Source organism: Scyliorhinus canicula, chromosome 10, assembly GCF_902713615.1.
Source record: "Scyliorhinus canicula chromosome 10, sScyCan1.1, whole genome shotgun sequence".
Taxonomy (NCBI): domain Eukaryota; kingdom Metazoa; phylum Chordata; class Chondrichthyes; order Carcharhiniformes; family Scyliorhinidae; genus Scyliorhinus; species Scyliorhinus canicula.
This window is the reverse complement of record NC_052155.1, coordinates 168,986,346-169,004,824: the sequence shown is the minus strand read 5'-3', so window position 1 is coordinate 169,004,824 and position 18,479 is coordinate 168,986,346. Positions and strand designations below refer to the sequence as shown.

The following is an 18,479-nucleotide window of genomic DNA, read 5'->3' as shown; positions in this document are numbered from 1 at the left end:
TTCTTGAGTGTCCTTCACCCACCTCAGGATCTTTTCCTTATCCAAATACATGTGGATACGGACTATGATGGTCCGTCTCCTCCACCTTCTGAATCGTCGAGCCTTGTGCCTCTAGCCATTGTTCCAACCTGTTTGAAGTTACATGAATGGGTGCCACCATCACCTCAAGTGTCTTTGCCAGGTCATCAGAGGCCTCTTGCTGTTTCCTAAACCCCTCCGTTTGGAATTCCACCAGCCTCTCAGTTGTCCACTAAGAGAGCAATGATGACATTGGGGTCTCTGCCATTTTCTCCCCTCCTGCGATATAAGGGCCTTCCAAGTCAGACAAGAATCCCATATTTGACTTGCTCCTCTAGACATCAGACATTGGAGGAGGAACCAAAACTCTCAAGCGACACCATGGTTCTTCAGCACCCATTAAATTGGCAAAAAAGGGCCAAAAGCTAAATCCTCAAGCAGGAGACACCTTGGGCGCGATTCTCCGCAAATGCGGCGAATCGTAAAGGCTGCCGTGAAACTGGCCGTCTTTCACGGCAACCTCCGCACCCCCTCCCGGTACCCAATTCTCCCCCCCGGGCGGGGCTAGCAGCGGGGCCCCGTGAAGCACGGCATCGCGGCCTTAGCGACCGTCGCTAAGTCCGCGCGCCAAGCTTCACGCCGGCTGACGCGCACGATGACGTCAGCCGCGCATGCGCGGGTTGGTCGGCTCCAACCCGCGCATGTGCGGGGCCGTCATCTCCCTCGGCCGCCCCGCGGACTGATCCTTTGGGGCGGCGGAGGGAGAAAGAGTGCGTCCGTTACGGACGCACTGCCCGCGATCGGTGCCCACCGATCGCGGGCCCATGCCCCCCTTGGCACGGCCCGTTTTTACGACGGCAGCAAGCAGGTGTGTTTGTTGCTGTAAAAACGGCCGTAAAGGCCTGGGAACTCGGCCCATCGGCCTGGGGAGAATCGCTGTTCGCCATAAAAAACGGCGAGCAGCGATTCGTGTCATGGGGGGGGGGGGGGGGGGGGAATAGCGGGAGGGCGTGAAAAGTATCGGGGACGCCCTCCCGCTATTCTCCGACCCGTCGTGGGCAGCGGAGAATCGCGCCTCTTATGTGCAACGGTTCACCTCATGGCCTCCACCACAACTCACACATGGATAAAAATAAAAGGAATTATTTTGTGCTGAGTAGCTGAAAAAGAAAAACTAAACACTTCAAACAGAACAGAATTACTCTTTTAATGTCACCATACTTGCACTATAGAAAGGACAGTGCACATTTCAGCTACTGTCTGAAATTGCTCGGCCCCCAAAGACCATAAGTATCTCTGATACAAGACAGAGATCTGGATCTAGAGCTCAGCCTCTTTCCCACTCCCCTCTGTTGCACTCCCAGCATTATGGTAGAAGGAAAGCTGAAGCACCAAGGAATTGTAGCACACTTTTGTTAACTCAAGAATTCACTTGCATCTCCTAGCAGACAATAACAGAATGCGCTTAGACGAAGCTTAAAACAAATCTTTTGGTTTCGAACTGGTACATATCAAGTGCAAAGGGTGGAAAAGAGAGCGCAAAGAGAAAAAATAAAATGTAATTACCACAGATTGTTAAGAGATTATTGGTTTCACTGGTTAAAAAAAACAAGCTATTGACTAAAAATTTTGGAATACACAAGTCCTTTTTAATAAGCATTACTGGTCAGACTCCCATGATAGTGCATATGCTAAAATAAGAGAATATGGCATCTTCCTCTCTTTCCCTTGCCCATTTCTGTCGCCTTCTGTGCTTTTTATCATTTCTTTCTTCATGGACAAAAAGCAGAGATGGGACAAGGAATCAGTATTTTCCGATGAGGGTTGCAGGGAAAGTGTAGTCTGTAGCTCTAAGTGTGGGTCTATCATCATGCACAATTCGGCCAACTGCTTCCGCCCCACTCTCCCACCTCATGACCGGTGTACACCCTTCATTCCCACTCCACTATTACTTGCTTCATGATTAAACCTCCCCTCAATCCCAAGTGTTTTTGCAAGAGGCCTCCTTATCCTCTGGCATTTTACTTTGAAACATTAGATACATAGAACACACAGGGCATAAGGAGGCCATTCGGCCCATCGAGTCTGCACCGACCCACTTAAGCCCTTACTTCCACCCTATTCCCATAACCCACTAACCCCTCCTAATCTTTTCGGACACTAACTTCCACCCTATTCCCATAATCCACTAACCCCCCCCCTAACCTTTTTGGACACGAAGGGCAATTTATCATGGCCAATCCACCTAACCTGCACGTCTTTGGACCGTGGGAGGAAACCGGAGCACCCGGAGGAAACCCACGCAGACACGGGGAGAACGTGCAGACTCCGCACAGACAGTGAACCAGCGGGGAATCGAACCTGGGACCCTGGCACTGTGAAGCCACAGTGCTATCCACTTGTGTTACCGTGCTGCTCTATTATCTGACATTCAGAGGAGGGAAGACTCAGTTCAATATGCTTTCTGAAGCGTATATAAAACAAAACAAAAACTGCAATGACTATCAAATCAATACTGAATTAAACAGCTCAACAATGCACATTAACGTACAAGATTCTTTTAACTTAAAATTTCAAGGGAAATGAGATTTCACTTACCCTGACACTCTGCCAGCAAACTCGATTATATCTTCTTTGGTTCGAGGCCCTCTGTAATTATATGCGAGGTCACCTTTCAACCTAAGTTAAAAGAAAGAAATCTTGAACTGTAAATATAGCAGTTTATCAACCATTATTTGTCCCACAGATAAGTGAGGTTTAGTAGATTAACTACAATGAAGAACACACATGGAACCTAAATAAATGCAAAAGTGCAGGTATCACCAATAGCATACATGAGAGTTTACTTAGAACAGATATAGCCATCAGATCTGTATTGCTGTGGTCACGATAAATTTCAATATTAATGTTTTTCATTTTCAACTTTAATAATACATTTAAGAATGCTGTATTCTCAAAACCTCACATAATAAACATTCTCAAATTAACTAGGAGGTTTTGAATGTGAAAGGCAACCCAGTTATTTGTTGATGAAACACATTTTTATCACTACTGTTGTGAAAGTCTGCTGTGCAAAATCTGATTGCTGCTTCCTCCTAGATTATACAAGTGACGATGTGCAGAATTTAGTTCCCATGATAGGGACCATCCCGGCCCTACCCCCACTAGCTGGAAAACTAGTGAGAGCTCCACATCGCTTCTGCTTGGGGAAACCCAATGCAACTATTTAAACTTAGGCAATTAAGTGGCTAGCGTCAAGCATCCCATGCGATCAAGGCCCCAGTAGAGTGGAAATCCCGCACCCGAGAGCTGCCAGTCAGAGGCCAGCAGCTCTCCACTGGCAGTTTCGGTACTGCAAGCCATGGCTTCTGCTGACAGTAATATTCTGAGCCCTTTATCAGCGATCTTGCTGGATCCCTGGAGATAGGTGAGTGAGCAAGAGGGTCACCAGTCAGAGAGTGGGGGCGATGCCAGGGGTCCTATGGAAATGCATGGGCTGAGCTTTCATCTATCCTGCTCTTTCCTCTACCCCTGCCCCCCACTTCCCAATGCCAGGTTCTCCATTGGGCATGGTGTGTCTGTCAACAAAGGAGCCACCATCCTATACCGTCAATGAGGATACATGCAAATCCAAGTGTTTTCTAGATAGTCATTGGCGAGACATGGGAGATCCGTGCAAGTCCTGTTAAATTTCTGATCCACCATTATACCCCAGTGGGCTCAAGGATAATTGTCTTTAATGGCTCGGTGAATGAACCTATTTGTTAACCTGCGACAAGTGGACAGGATTCTGGGGTGGTCCCTTCCATCTTCCTCTACTAAACTAGGGTCAGTTTTCCCAATGCTGGGAATCAGAATTGGGCACTCTTGCCCTATTCTCTCACCTTCTCTTTGCCATCATGCCCACCCCAATGGTCTCCACTATATTCAGCCCTATATTTCAAAGTAGATACTTGTTTGAAAAGTACTTTCAAGTACTTTTCAAACAAGATCATGAAAAATTTCATATGAATGCAAATCTTTCCTTTTCCTATTTATTGTTAAACAATTTTGCATTGATAGCATCGATTTTGATTGATAGAGTGATTTATATTCTTGTGACGGAACCAATAATTGTTACACAGTCACCAAGATAGTTATGTATGTATTCCCCTAAAACAATGCTGTATATTTAGAAGTGACAAAGGTAAAATTTCCCTCCTCATCCATCTCAAACTGTCTGCTGCCTTTAACAGGGTGACCTTACCAACATCACCTCCAACACCTTCCCATCGCCATTTGGTTGGATGGACAGCTCTCACCTGGTTCCATTCTTATCGATCTAAATGGAGCCAGATGCAATGGCTTCTCTTCCCACTCCTGAACTGTTAGCTCTGGTAACGACAATAATTTATCCTTGGCTCCTCCTATTGCTGGCTTTTAAAGCAGACAAGAGGGCCAGCAGCACGGTTCGATTCCCGTACCAGCCTCCCCAGGCAGGCGCCGGAATGTGCCGACTAGGGGCTTTTCACAGTAACTTCATTGAAGCCTACTAGTGACAATAAGCGATTTTCATTTCATTTCATTTCCTCTATCTCATCTGCATGCTGCACCTCAAAAGCAGAGTGCTGTTTTTCACTGGTATGTGGACAACACCCAGCTCTATCTCCCCAGCACTTTTCTCGACAACTTCAACAAATGTTGTTGTTGTCGATTAGATTTAAAAGGATTAGCAACCAACTTTATATCATTTTGATCAAGCCAAAATTCAAAATCTCCAAACTACCTTGGGCTCTTGATGATCAACTGAAGTGCACACAACTACAAACTCCTGCATGCATTCAATGCACAATACAATGAAGCAATGAGGCTCAGGAAATTAGCAAGTGGCAACTGCAGACGGTGTAGGTAGTGCCAATGAGTGGTGGTGAGAGAGATGGCTCGCAACAAACAAAACGGAACTCACAAAGCATTGGCACGGTAGTGGAGAGATTTGAAACACTATTTGCCAGATTACTTCCATTCTCTAGTATGAAATAAGCCTGGATTACAAGTGCATCAATAATCTTAAAAGCATAGGAATAGTTTAAAGTAACACCTAGTGGCACTAGATGCTAGATTAATTGCATGCAGTGCCAAAAGAAGTCTAAATTTTATTGACACAAGATGATTACCAGCACTGTCCTTTTTATTAAACATAAACGACCACGCAATTAGGATTCATACCCTTCAACCTTTCCCTTTGCATGGGCATATGGAACAGAATCATAGAAATTACAGTGCAAAAGGATCGTGTCTGCACCGGCCCTTGGAAAGAGCATCCTACTTAAGCCCACACGTCCACCCTTTCTTTTACTCTCCATAACTTTAATCACCCAGGTAACCCCTAGCTTTAGAAGCCTGTCATTTTGACTTCCAATGGCAGCCGTGGAGTAAGTGGTCGCACATTAGATTATATATATTATATAGTTATACTTCTACGTTCTAATACGTACAGGAAATAGTCTTGAATGGTAATGCCAAATCATATCATTGTAGGTATAAATCATTTTCTGTCGCATGATCAAATAAGAGTAAAAATTCAAATAAAATGAAAGAAAATATCCTACTTAGAACTTCATCAGAGGATTCAGCAATTACTAGTGTGCTTCAGTAAACACACCACATCATTAAAAATTCCATTCATTCGTGAAGGTTTGCAGCATAGGAAGCTATTCAATACATTACATCTGTGTCAGTTCTCAAATGACTATCCGCCAAATTTCATTCTCTCCCCCACACCTTCCCCACTAAATATTTATTCACTCTCCTTTTAAGAGGTATTTATTGTGTCTACGATTTTGGACATAGTTGTTGATATTAAAGTAGCTTCTTGATTAATAAAATTCCTAACTTCTCCCTTTTGTTTTTGAGGTGATGGCTTTAAAATCACACATTCTGGATATTCACTCACCAACCAGTGGAAACAGGTTTTCCCGACTGACCTCAGCTAAACCTCGCATAAGCTTGACACTTCTGCTCGGCCTGCTCTGCTCTTAACCTTCTCTGTTCTAATGATAAAAACTCCATTTTCTCTAGTCTCTCCTCATGATTAAAACGTCTGCTATCAGCTGAGGTGAACGTCTGCTGCACCATCTCCGTACCTTTGATATTCCTCCTAAAGAAACACGAAGCAATCTTTCAATTCAAATCTTGTTAGCTATTAATTGTAAAACTGGCCATATATGCTTGCATACAGGATCGTCTGCCAGCCAAATGAAATAAATCCCACCCAATAACTATTTAAGATCCACAAGCAACAAGTTTCAAAACTTATTAGGTTCAAAGTTGCATTGTACATTAGTTACTGCGCTATTATCACTGGGATAAACAATCTGAAAGACTGAAATTTACATGGCTCATGGGAGTTTCGACAGGAGGAGAAGCAATATTCAAAGTTTCTTTTCATAAATGTAGAATTAGATTATTAAACTGGTCTACAGGAGAATTTCTATATTTTAGAAAATGTAATTATCCACAAAATATTCTTTGAGGTGAATGCTTATAATTGCAAGTGGACCTTTTCCCCCTACCTGTGTGGCCAACTGTCTTCAGAGTAAGATGCTGAAGGTGGGGGCATAGATTTGATGGTGGCACTGCTGAAGATCAGGAAGAGGTGGGTGGACATCTTTGTGTTGAGGCTTATGTTGCATGAATGCCGAAACAGGCCACTGGCCCAACCAGCCTGAGCTCGTATTTATCCTCCAAATGAACAGTAATCTTAATCTTGCGTGCTGCCCTGCTCCCTTCAGTCCCACCTATTATTATCAACCTCTTATTAAATGCTGTTATCGTCTTTGCTTCAATCACTAACTCTGGTGGTGCAGTCCACAGTCTCACAACGCTAACTGTAACGGACGTATGGATGACAGACTTTTTAAAAATGAGTACTCTGTCTGCATTTTCACAGTGGAAAGAAAAGTACCAGCATTACAAGAAAATCTAAAAATAAGTCGAAGAAACTTAGTGGATGTAGTAAGCAAATAACAATGGAACACAAAAGTGGCAAGCCTCCAACACCTGTTTGTTTCCTACTCAGGGTGTTGAAATAAATTGCTGAGGAAATTGTGATGTGCTGATCTTAATTTCACAAATGTCATGTGAGAGTACCTTTAAGAAATGTGTCTTTATAAATGGGTGTGTATATAAATATCTGTAGTGAGAGTACCTTTAAGAAATGGGTGTTTATTACTGCAGTGATGTCAGAGAGGGGGTGGAGCTGGGCTGTCTGTCAGCTTTTTACTTTTGTTTTAGGCTGTTTGCTGCAGGGTGTGTTTTAGTTTTGTTTTCAGAGCTGGATAGCTGCAGTCACAGCCAGAAGATGTATTAGAGTCTCTCTCTGTAATCTAAAGAATGTAAATCGATCCTTTGGTGCTTTAAAACTAATAACTGCTCTGAGTAGTGACTTTAACCTGATGTGCTTCTACTGAAAGGGTTTTTAATGTCTTCTGGATGTTCAAAGGACAGCTTAAGGATTACTTAGTGTTGTAGTCTTTGGGGGTTGTATTTGATTTAATGGTTGCTAAGATGTTCACTGTATGTTTTAAAAAGGTTAACTTGAGTTCATAGAATAAACATTGTTTTGCTTTAAAAAATACTTTTCCATTTCTGCTGTACCACACCTGTAGAGTGGGCCGTGTGCTCCCCATACCATATCTATTAAAAGTTGTGGGTCAGGTGAACTCCATGATACACTTTGGGGTTCTCTAAACCCTGGCCCATAACACAAAGCTGTCTAGATTCAGGAAATGTACTTGTGGATTGGAAACTTGCAAATATCACTCCACTGCATACTACGGGAGGGGGAGACTAGATAACCACAGCCCTGCCAACTTAACATCAGGTTTTGGGAAATTATGAGAACCGAGACAAGTATGAGTTGATCAAAAAGACTTAAAAGTAGATCAAATTTGACTTATTTAGCTCAATTTCTCAGTGGCTAGAGGAATGCAACTACATGGAGAAGGAATTTGATATGATTGAAGAGAAATGATCAAAAAAGAGACATCATTAGAAGAAACCTTGTAATTGGTTGCAAGATAATGTTGGGATAAAGCGTTTGCTCTCGTGAGAAGTGGTTTTCTGGGCAGCACGGTGGTGCAGTGATTAGCACTGCTGCCTCAAGACAATGAGGACCCGGGTTCAATCCTGGCTCCAGGTCACCGTCCAGGTGGAGCTTGCACATTCTCCCCATGCCTGCGTGTGTCTCAACCCCACAACCCAAGGATGTGCAGCGTAGGTGGATTGGTCATGCTAAATTGCACCTCAATTAGGAAAAAAAAGAATTGGGTACTCTAAATTTTAAAAAAAAGTGGTTTGCCCTAGGATCTGCATGGAGGCCTTAGATTTTGGCAATACTTTATTAAATGAGGGAATAGTGTTGCAAATGACGCCAAGTTAGTGGGAACAGGAAGTTACAGAAAGATCATAGACCAATTAAATGAATGGGCAAAATGTTGGCAGAAAGTTTAAATATAAGGAATTGTGGGGTCATTCATTTCAGATCAGAGATGGGCCAAACAGAAATTATATTTTTATTGGCTAGATCCAAGGAGATGAGGAGTAGCAACATGACTCAAATGTCCATGTGCACAAATAAATACATGCTATTGCACAGATTATGAAAGCAACCACAAAGGCTAATGAAATTTTGGCTTTTATTTCAAGAGAGTGCAGAAATGATACTCCATGCCATGGTCCTCAGTCTGTCCCACCAACCACTGGGGCTGTGCTCGTCAGTTTTTTTTACATCTTCGTCCTTCGAGGTGAAGATGACCATGTTGATTATCTGGGGTGTTTGGTAGGGTTCCCGTGGGTATCCAAGTGACTGCTTGGACTGATCTGCTGCAAATAGGACAGGGTACCGAAAACAACTGAGCTTTGAACGAGTTGCTGGCTCTGGATTTTGTCCCTTTGTATTTGTTGCCCGTTCTTCAGCAAGAATGTATTCAACTTAAAACAGGACAACATTTAGAAGCCAGAGAAAATATTCCAAAAAGGTTGTTTGTAATAGATCATTTTCAGAAAAAATTCCAGAGCTTTGGACTGACACTAAAAAAATCCTTGAAGTGAATCAAGCAGAGGCAATTAAACCGCCCAATGAAACATGTCCAAGTTTTTCAAAGATTTTGACTGACCATCAGATTCCTTGAACTGCTATAGAACTGTAAATAATACTTACAGACTAATGAGCTCTATGAAGCCACTTGTCTGAATGTGCCCCCTGTTCCTTGGAAATGTTAATCCCAAGAAACCGTTAAATTAAAGCGAAACCGGGACTTCCGGTTGCTGCAATGAGTGATTGAGCCGCACATTCGGGGGCTCTCACTCCAGCGGGATTTGAGGACCTGGTTCCCTGGTTTTGCGGGACTGTGGGGCGGTGAAAGGACGGCCACGGAGGTGTGGAGGAGCAGGCAGATCTGCATGGAACCGCGGGAGAGCAGGAAGCAGCGAAAACGGGAGAGAAAGGGACAAATACAAGGTGCAGGGAAAGCTGACCCGGAAGCCAAGATGGCGGACCTGCGGACCTCGGACCCAGCAAGCGCTGGAAAGCATGCTGAAGGTTATTAAGAGCAGTTTTGAGTCATTGAAGCGGGATAACTTGGACCCACTTCAGAAGGCAGTGGATCAGCTGAACCAGAGGCTGGATGCCCAGGACGAAAAAGTCAAGGAGCTGGGAGAGGCGGTGGAGGAGCAGGCGGATGCGCAGACGATTGCGGTGCTAGAAGTCGACGGGTTGAAGGAGAGGCAGAGAAGACTGCTGGATAGCGTAGAGGAGCTGGAAAATAGAGCCCGCAGACAAAATCTGAGGATCAGCGGCCTCCCGGAGGGGGCTGAGGGAGCTGATGCCACAACGTTTGTGGCGGACCTGTTGATGCAGCTGATGGGGGCTGAAGCCTTTCCACGACCGCTGGAGCTGGAGGGGGCACACAGAGTGCAGGCGAGACAGGTGCGTCCGGAGGGTCCCCCCCGTCAGATGGTGATTAGGTTCCACAGGTTTGTGGAAAAGCAGGGTGTGCTGCGGTGGGCAAAGAGCGCCAAGAGCAGCATGTGGAATAACAGTGTTCTTCGCATCTACCAGGACCTAAGCCAGGAGGTGGCTAGGCGGCGAGCAGCCTTTAAACAAGTTAAGGAGGTGTTGTTCAAGAAGCAGGTGACGTTTGGTCTGCTCTTCCCGGCCCGTCTATGGGTTACGCATCAGGGTCAACACCACTACTTCTCCGAGCCCGAAGAAGCGATGGACTTTGCGAGGGATCAGGGGCTGGTCCCGAAAAGAGGTCCATGGACGCAAGCTAGGGTCCGAGAACTACTGTTTGAAGGGATGCCGACTGTGCCTGGACTGTTGGACGACTGTTTACTGTTTTAAAGGTGCCATGTGGGTATTCTTTGTGGGCAGTTTTTGCCTGTGGGGGGAGGTGATCCCCCCCGAATGTTTTTTTCCCCTGTTTTTCTTGGTCTTTTGCTGTGGTGGATACCTTTTGTTGGGCTCCCTGAGTGCACTGGAGCCGGTATGGCAACAAAGGGGTGGCCTGTCAGCAATGGGGATTAAAGATGTTGGTTGGGGGCTTTCGTTTCATTTATGTTTATGGTTTTTATGTTTGTTTCAGGTGGGGGTTGTATGGGTACTGGGTTGTTGCGGGGTTATTTTATTAATGCTCGGAAAGGGAGAGTGGGTTAACACTTTTCTGTGTACACGGCGGGAACGGTATTGCATCTGGAGCAGCCTCGCGGGGCTGTTTGAGGTTTCTGTGTTAGTGAGACTGCTCCAGTGGGTTGGAGTGGGGGATGGTGTGCTGGGGAGTGGGGAGATGAGGTCGGGGAAACAATGGGAGTGGGACAAGTGGGTGCCGGAGTAATGAGTCACCGGGCTAACAGATTGGCTAGTCAAGGGAGTCAGGTTGGGGGGGGGGGGGGGGGGGGGGGGGGGAAGAGAAGAGAGAGAGAGAGAGAGAGAGAAAGAGAGAGGAGAGAGAAAGAGAGAGAGAGAGAGAGAGAGGAGAGAGAGAGAGAGAGAGAGAGAGAGAGAGAGAGAGAGAGAGAGAGAGAGAGAGAGAGAGAGAGAGAATACAGCCAATGGAGTAACGCCCATGGGGTTACCGGTGAATGTTGCCCGGGATGGTATGGGAGTAGTTATTCTGCTGACGTTGGGGGGGGGGGATCTGAAGTAGGCAATGTGAAGGAGGTCGGGGGTGGAGGCGGCCAAGAATGGCGCTGCGCACGGGCCAGGGGCAGGCCCGAGAAAGGTTATGGCTGACTGGCGTGGAGGGGGGTTGTGCCCCCCAAACAGGCTGATCACCTGAAATATCAGGGAACTAAATGGGCCAGTTAAAAGGGCACGTGTGTTCGTGCATTTGTGGGCTCTGAAGGCGGACGTAATTATGTTGCAGGAGACACATCTGAAAGTGTCTGACCAGACTAAGCTAAGGAAGGGCTGGATTAGCCAGGTCTTCCACTCGGACTTGGATTCTAAGTCCAGGGGGTAGCAATTAGGATCAATAAGCGGGTTCAATTTGAGGTGGAAGGCGTAGTCGCAGACAGCGGGGGCAGATTCCTTATGGTAAGGGGCAAACTGGAGGGGAGAAGAGTGGTGCTGGTGAACATATATGCTCCGAACTGGGACGACGTGGACTTTATCAAAAGAGTGCTGGGGAATATCCCGGACCTAGACTCACGTAGGTTGATAATGGGGGGGTTCTTTATCTTGAGCAGGGACTGTGTAGGGGAGGTAAAGAATATGGAATACGGACCTACTCAGGGAGAGACGGAAATTACAGGCAGAACTGGGGGTGCTATCCACGAGTAGGGCCGTGGAACAACTTAGGAAGGCGAGGGGAGTGGTGTATGAGCATGGGGAGAAGGCCAGCCGATTGCTAGCACAGCAACTCAGGAGGAGGGAGGCAGCCAGGGAAATAGGTAGAGTGATTGATGGGGAGGGGAGCAGAGTGGAGGACCCGGCAGGACTGAATAAGGTATTCCAGGACTTCTATAGTAAGCTGTATACTTCAGAACCCCCGAAGAGCCGGAGGAGATTAAAAGGTTCCAGGATGGGCTAACATTCCCAAAAGTAGGCGGGGGACTAGTGGACGGGCTGGGGGCCCCGATTAGAGTGGAGGAGGTATTGGGGGGCATAAAGGCCATGCAGTCGGGGAAAGCCCCAGGGCCGGATGGATACCCAATAGAGTTTTATAAGAAGTTCTCGGAGATAGTGGGGCCGGTCTTGACGAGGGTTTTGAATGAGGCAAGGGACAGAGGGACCCTGCCGCCGACGATGTCACAAGCCACCCATCTCGCTGATATTGAAGCGGGACAAGGACCCGGAATCCTGCGGGTCATACAGGCCAATCTCCCTGATCAATGTGGATGCCAAGCTCCTGGCAAAGGTCCTGGCGATTAGAATTGAGGACTGCGTACCGGAGCTGATTGGGGACGATCAGACAGGGTTTGTGAAAGGCAGGCAGCTGACAGCTAACTTGAGAAGACTGCTTAATACGATCATGATGCCCCTGATGGGCAAGGAGGTGAAGATAGTGGTGGTAATGGACGCTGAGAAGGCATTCGACCGGGTGGAGTGGGGCTATTTGTGGGAGGTGCTTGGACGGTTTGGGTTCGGGGAAGGACTGGTTAATTGGGTCAGACTATTGTACCAGGCCCCAAAAGCTAGCATTAGGACGAACAGGATAATGTCAGATTATTTCAGACCACATCGCAGGACCAGACAGGGATGCCCACTCTCCCCATTGCTGTTCGCGCTGACATAGGGTCTCTCTCTATGCGGACGACCTGCTCCTGTACGTGTTGGACCCACTGGCCGGGGTGGAAAATATACTGGAAACATTGAGGAAGTTCAGCCGGTTTTCAGGGTACAAATTAAATATGGCCAAGAGTAGATGTTTATGGAGCAGGCAAGGGGCCAGGCGAATAGACTGAAGGAGCTGCCATTTAGGCTGGTTGAGGAAAGTTTCTGATACTTGCGGATACAGGTGGCACGAGACTGGGGCAGGTTGCACAAGTTAAATTTGACCAGAGTGGCGGAACAAATGAAGAGGGAGTTTTGGAGATGGGATGCACTCCCGTTGTCACTGGCGGGGAGGGTGCAGACTGTAAAGATGACAATCCTCCCTAGATTCCTGTTCATCTTCCAGTGCCTCCCGATCATTATCTCACGGTCCTTCTTCAAAAAGACTGGCAAAATCATCATGAGTTTTGTCTGGGCGGGAAAAGCCCCGCAGGTGAAGACGGCGATGCTTGAAAGGAGCCGCAGCGAGGGAGGGCTGGCATTGCCGAGTCTGATTAACTATTACTGGGTGGCTAACATAGCCATGATAAGGAAGTGGATGGTGGGTACGGGGTCTATCTGGGAGCGGGTGGAGGCGGCTTCGTGCGGGGCACCAGTTTGGCAGGCCTGTTCACGGCTCCCCTACCGCTGTAGCCAGCCAGGTACTCCACCAGCCCGGTAGTGGGGGCGGCCCTGCGGATATGGGGCCAGTGGAGGAGGCTCCAATGTGATAATCATCGATTTTCCCCCGGGAACATGGATGGAGGGTTTTGAGCATGGCGGCGGGCGGGGGTGAGGAGGGTGGGCGATATGTTCCTGGAGGGGAGCTTTGTGAGTTTGAGGGGCTTGGAGGAGAAATTTGGGCTGGTAAGGGGAAATGACTTTAGGTACTTACAGATGCGGGACTTTGTCCGTAGACAGGTCCCATCCTTCCCACGCCTCCCGCCAATAGGGATCCAAGACAGAATAGTCTCTAGAGGAGAAGGAGGAGAGGGTAGAGTCTCGGATATTTACAAGGTGCTCATGAAGGGGGAAGAGTCCCAGACGGAGGAACTGAAACTCAAATGGGAGGAGGAGCGTGGCGGGGAGATGGAGGACGGGCTATGGGCAGAAGCCCTGAGTAGGGTAAACTCAACCGCAACATGTGCCAGGCTCGGCCTGATTCAATTTAAGGTCGTTCACCGATCCCACAAGACGGTAGCTCGGATGAGCAAATTCTTTGGGGTAGAGGATAAGTGCACTAGATGCGCGGGAGGACCAGCGAACCACGTTCACATGTTTTGCGCATATCCTAAGCTTAGGGGGCACTAGGAGAGATTTGCGGGGATCATGTCCCGGGTGCTAAAAACAAGGGTGGTGATGAGTCCAGGGGTGGCAATTTTCGGAAGACCTGGGAGTCCAGGGGCAGAAAGAGGCCGATGTTTTGGCCTTTGCTTCCCTAATAGCCCGGCGGCGAATACTGCTGGCATGGAGGGACTCAAAACCCCCGAAGACCGAACTATGGCTTTCGGACATGTCAAGTTTTCCGGGTATGGAAGAAATTAAGTTCGCCTTGAGGGGATCTGTACTGGGGTTCGCCCGAAGGTGGCAACCATTCATCGACTTATTCGCGGGAGAGTGAACGTCAGCGGGGGGGGGGAGGAATTAGAGTACAGTAGGAGGGATAAATAGGCGGGTAGTGTCTATGGGAGAGGAGCGGACTTGTGCAGTATGGTTTGATTGAAGTATTGATTTTACGTTGATGTTTGCACATTTTTGTTTTTTTGTTATCTGTAACTGTTTACAATGCCGAAAAATACCTCAATAAAATTGTTTGTTAAAAAAAAAATAAGCGAAACCTGTTGTGATAACCAGGATCTCCCCCATTGAAACACACCGTTGCAGGTTAGTGAACCCAGGATATGAGTCTGTTGTAATATGCAAACTGTCACAAATTTGGGAAGGGGTTTGCAGTACTCAGTGTTACATGTGTGTGTTTAGCAGCAACAAGAGTAGCAGAACCGCACAGTATGGAGCTCCACAGGAATAGAGTATAAGGGAATTGGATGAACTAAAACTGGACAACTAAGCAAAAGGAACAGCCATAACAGAAGCAGCAACTTCACAGAAGAATCAATTTTAAAGATTTATAAACAGCATTATGTGCAACTCAGAAGTAACAGGAACAGTATTTGAGTATTGTTCTGGTGTAGCTTAAAAGCAAGTTGGGTACCGACTTGTAGGTTTCGTTTTTGGAATAAAATAATAAAAGGCAGTTGTGGGCCATGACCATTTTCTCCACCCAGACTGGTTCAGACTGAACTTTAGAGTTAGGAATGTATAAGACCCAGCCTCTGATGATTCATTTTTTAAATGTATTTGCAGCAGGTGCAGTAATCCTGGGGGAGATCCTCTCAGGATCAAAGTCAGTGTCAAACCTTTTAAGTTAAGCATTCAGAGTATCCCCCCAGCACTTTGACTGCCCTGAGAACACAGCCCAGACTCGAGCTCTCAAGAGAATATTTGCTTTCGTGAGTGAGTGTCTGGCATTTTGGCTACACGACCAGCCCAATTCAGTTATGACCGTCTCAATATGGAAAGGATACTCGGAATGTTTGCTCGGGTGATCGCCTCAATGTCAGGTATTTTGTCCAACCATCCAATCTTCAGAAGCTGCCAAAGGCAGTGAAAGTGGTTGAACTTTATGGCAAGTTGCTGGTACAGTCCACATCAGACATGCGTAAAGCAGAATGGGCAGGATTATTGCTCTGTAGACTTCCAGTTTGTTAGGCAGACTTGCTCATCCTCCTAAAACCAATGTTCAAAGCCTGCTCTTGATTTGGCAATTTTTGCATGTGCCCCGCCATTAACATGCATAGTTTGAATGTTATACTAATTATGGAGTGTGCCAAGGCCTGATGGCTGAATTCCTACCAATCGTCAATTCTATTATGGACAGGTAGATTTGAGAAGACAAGGCCTAATGACTATTCCCTCACATTGCTTCCATCTTCGACTGATATTGGCATATTACCTTCAGCATTCCCTCAATGTTTTTCTGCCAACCCAACCATTCTTTTTTAGCATATCCTCTTCTTATTTACCTTACATTTTTCCCATTTGAACTCAATATGGAGGTCACTGATGCCAGCTTTAAAAGCTTGCTACCCTAGTTTTCGGACATGCACCTAGGTACAGTTTTGGTTCTAATGCCACATTCTGCCCAACTTGGACCTTGATTACAAGGGTTGTAAAATGGGAATGTTGGCATTTTCCTGGATTAGTGCTCACACAAGTCAAAAACAATCTCCTGCACTCGCTCAATGTCTTGATTTATTAACGCCTACACGATGCCATTTTCAAAAAGAATGACCTCTTAATGAATGAAGCTGGATTAAATTTAATGAAATGCATTCCCTATGAATTGGAGTTTTTTCTGCTTGTGCAGCCCTGTCAACTTCCAATTCAAATAAGCTTCACATGTGCATGATGTTATAAGGGATTCCACTGATAGAATCGTTACAGTATACAAAAAACATGTGGCGCAAGATAAAAATGGTATAAGCCTTCACTTACAATTTGATAGTTGGATAACCTCGGACTCCAAACTCAGAGGCAATACCTGTGGGGGGGAAAAAAATCAAAAGGTTAGAAACCACCAAAACTGCAACTCTAGTTTACAAATAGCTTCTTTAAATGCTTGCACATTATTTTAATCAGCTAGTTTGAAAAGTATCATTCACTTACACTTTTTCAAAACTAATATAGTTGGATTTGGATTTGACATGTGTGTCAAGGTACAGTGAAAAGTATTGTTCTACGTACAGTCCAGACAAATCGTTCCATAGATGAAAAACATAGGACATACGATGGATACACAAAGTAAATACATAGGCATAGACATCGGGTAAAGTATATGGAGTGTAGTACTACTCAGTAGAGTAGTACTGTTGTATAGTTAACCACTATACAATAGCACTGCGAGTACTTTCACAGCTAGGTTCTGTACGTTTTCCCGATAACTTTAAAACCTTGTAGTTAAAAATAAATCCCTTGTTTAGGAAGGTGGAGGCACAAATTCAATATGGCTGCAATCAATCAGAAACTATAATACTGAGTGCCTAATGAATGAATGTGAATCAAATCTACAGTGGCTGGTGTAAGTATACCAAACTGTTACTAGATGGACAGTTGTTTTTTGACCTGCACAAACATCCATAAAGGATCTTGATCGCTATGCTTTTCAACCAGCCTGTTCTGGATGTCAGCAATTGTGAATCAGTGCCTCCAACACAAAATGTAATATTGCTAATGAAAATGAAGGGAAAGGAACACAGCAGTGAATTAAGTTACGCTCGGTCTACTTTTTTCCCCCCATATAACCATTTTTAGGTCCAAAGAAAACAAATTTCCCCATGCTCCTGGCAGTTTGAAAATTTTCAACAGGTTTGCATTAGTTATTACTGGGTTGACTATTAAGAAAACATTTTATCCACGGAGACAGAGTGAGGGAGTGGCCCTAAGGTGGGTGCTCTTTCGGAGGGTTAGTGCAGACTCAATGGGCCGAATTCCCTCTTTCTGCACTGCAGAGATTACATGGAAATTATGTATGCATTGGCACCATTTCTCTAGCGCAAACTCAAATTCTGAGGTCGAATGAGCAAACCAAACAACGTTGATAGTTTTTTGGAATGTACAATTAAAATACATTTTGACTTGAGATTTGTAACTTACTCAAGAAACAAACAACTGCTAGCATTCAGATTGTAGAGTTTAGCGAACCAATCGAATTTAATTGATTATAAATCCAAATCCACTCAGGGCGGTTTTCATTTTCTGATATATGGTCAATAAAAATAGACATGCTCGAGTTAGAGAGGGCATCATTTCCTGTATCCTGTCCATTTATTAATTAGTTTCCCGTTGTTCATTTTTTTGCTCCCCCCCCCTTCTTTTGGTTTCAACATTTCCCTTTATTGTTGTTCCCTTTCATATGCACTCAAAATGATCATGGGAGGTGGGTGCTGGAACCATGCAATGCCATTTCATCCTTTTAGCGCTCTGATCAAGTTAAAAACATGCCATCACTAACCATAAGAGACATAAATCTGTCAAATTAGTAAAAGTTAGATAATGCAAAAGCAGGGCTTTCATAATTCCTGATAAAAGTACGTAGTTTTAACCCAGTGTAGTTTTACAATTGCCATCACTGAATCATTTTTCTTTGAAGTGACAAACCAACTTCCCCATTTAGCTCAGGAAAACATCCAATGGAACTGCTCGTTTCATCTAATGTGAAACTGCTTTGGTTATTAGGGCACTTTTGCTTTACGTCATTGGTGCAGATACAGTGTGTGTTCATATCACACCTAGCCAATAGAGTTTGGAGCAGTTTTGAGGCTTTTCACAATATTCCAATTTTTTAACTTGAGGATTAAGTCATTAATCCTAATGTACAGCGAAAATAATCATCTGACCAGAGTTTGGAGCATAACCTAACAGATGTTTAAAGTTAGACGTGCCAGAATAAAGTTGGCGTGTGGAATTTTTAGCATATCCATTACGCAAAGATTTGATTTCCACTGAGCTGAAAAGGCGTTGAAAATTACAACCAACTACTGACCAACTTCTAAGCTTATCCTACCAAACTGCACCTAAGGAATGAGAGGGTACAGAGTAGATAAGCCCC

General features: G+C 45.4%; 1 protein-coding gene across 2 annotated transcripts in view; it reads right to left on the bottom strand.

Annotated features, from left to right (window-relative positions):
- The window catches only part of LOC119972758 (protein disulfide-isomerase TMX3-like), a 161,682-nt gene that overhangs the window by 89,641 nt on the left and 53,562 nt on the right, over positions 1–18,479 (bottom strand). For both annotated transcript variants that reach the window (XM_038810082.1, XM_038810084.1), the window contains 2 exons: positions 16,367–16,412; positions 2,617–2,697 (listed from right to left, as the gene is read on the bottom strand). In XM_038810082.1, coding sequence (XP_038666010.1) covers positions 2,617–2,697; positions 16,367–16,412 — 127 coding nt within the window. The remainder of the gene's footprint in view (positions 1–2,616; positions 2,698–16,366; positions 16,413–18,479) is intronic.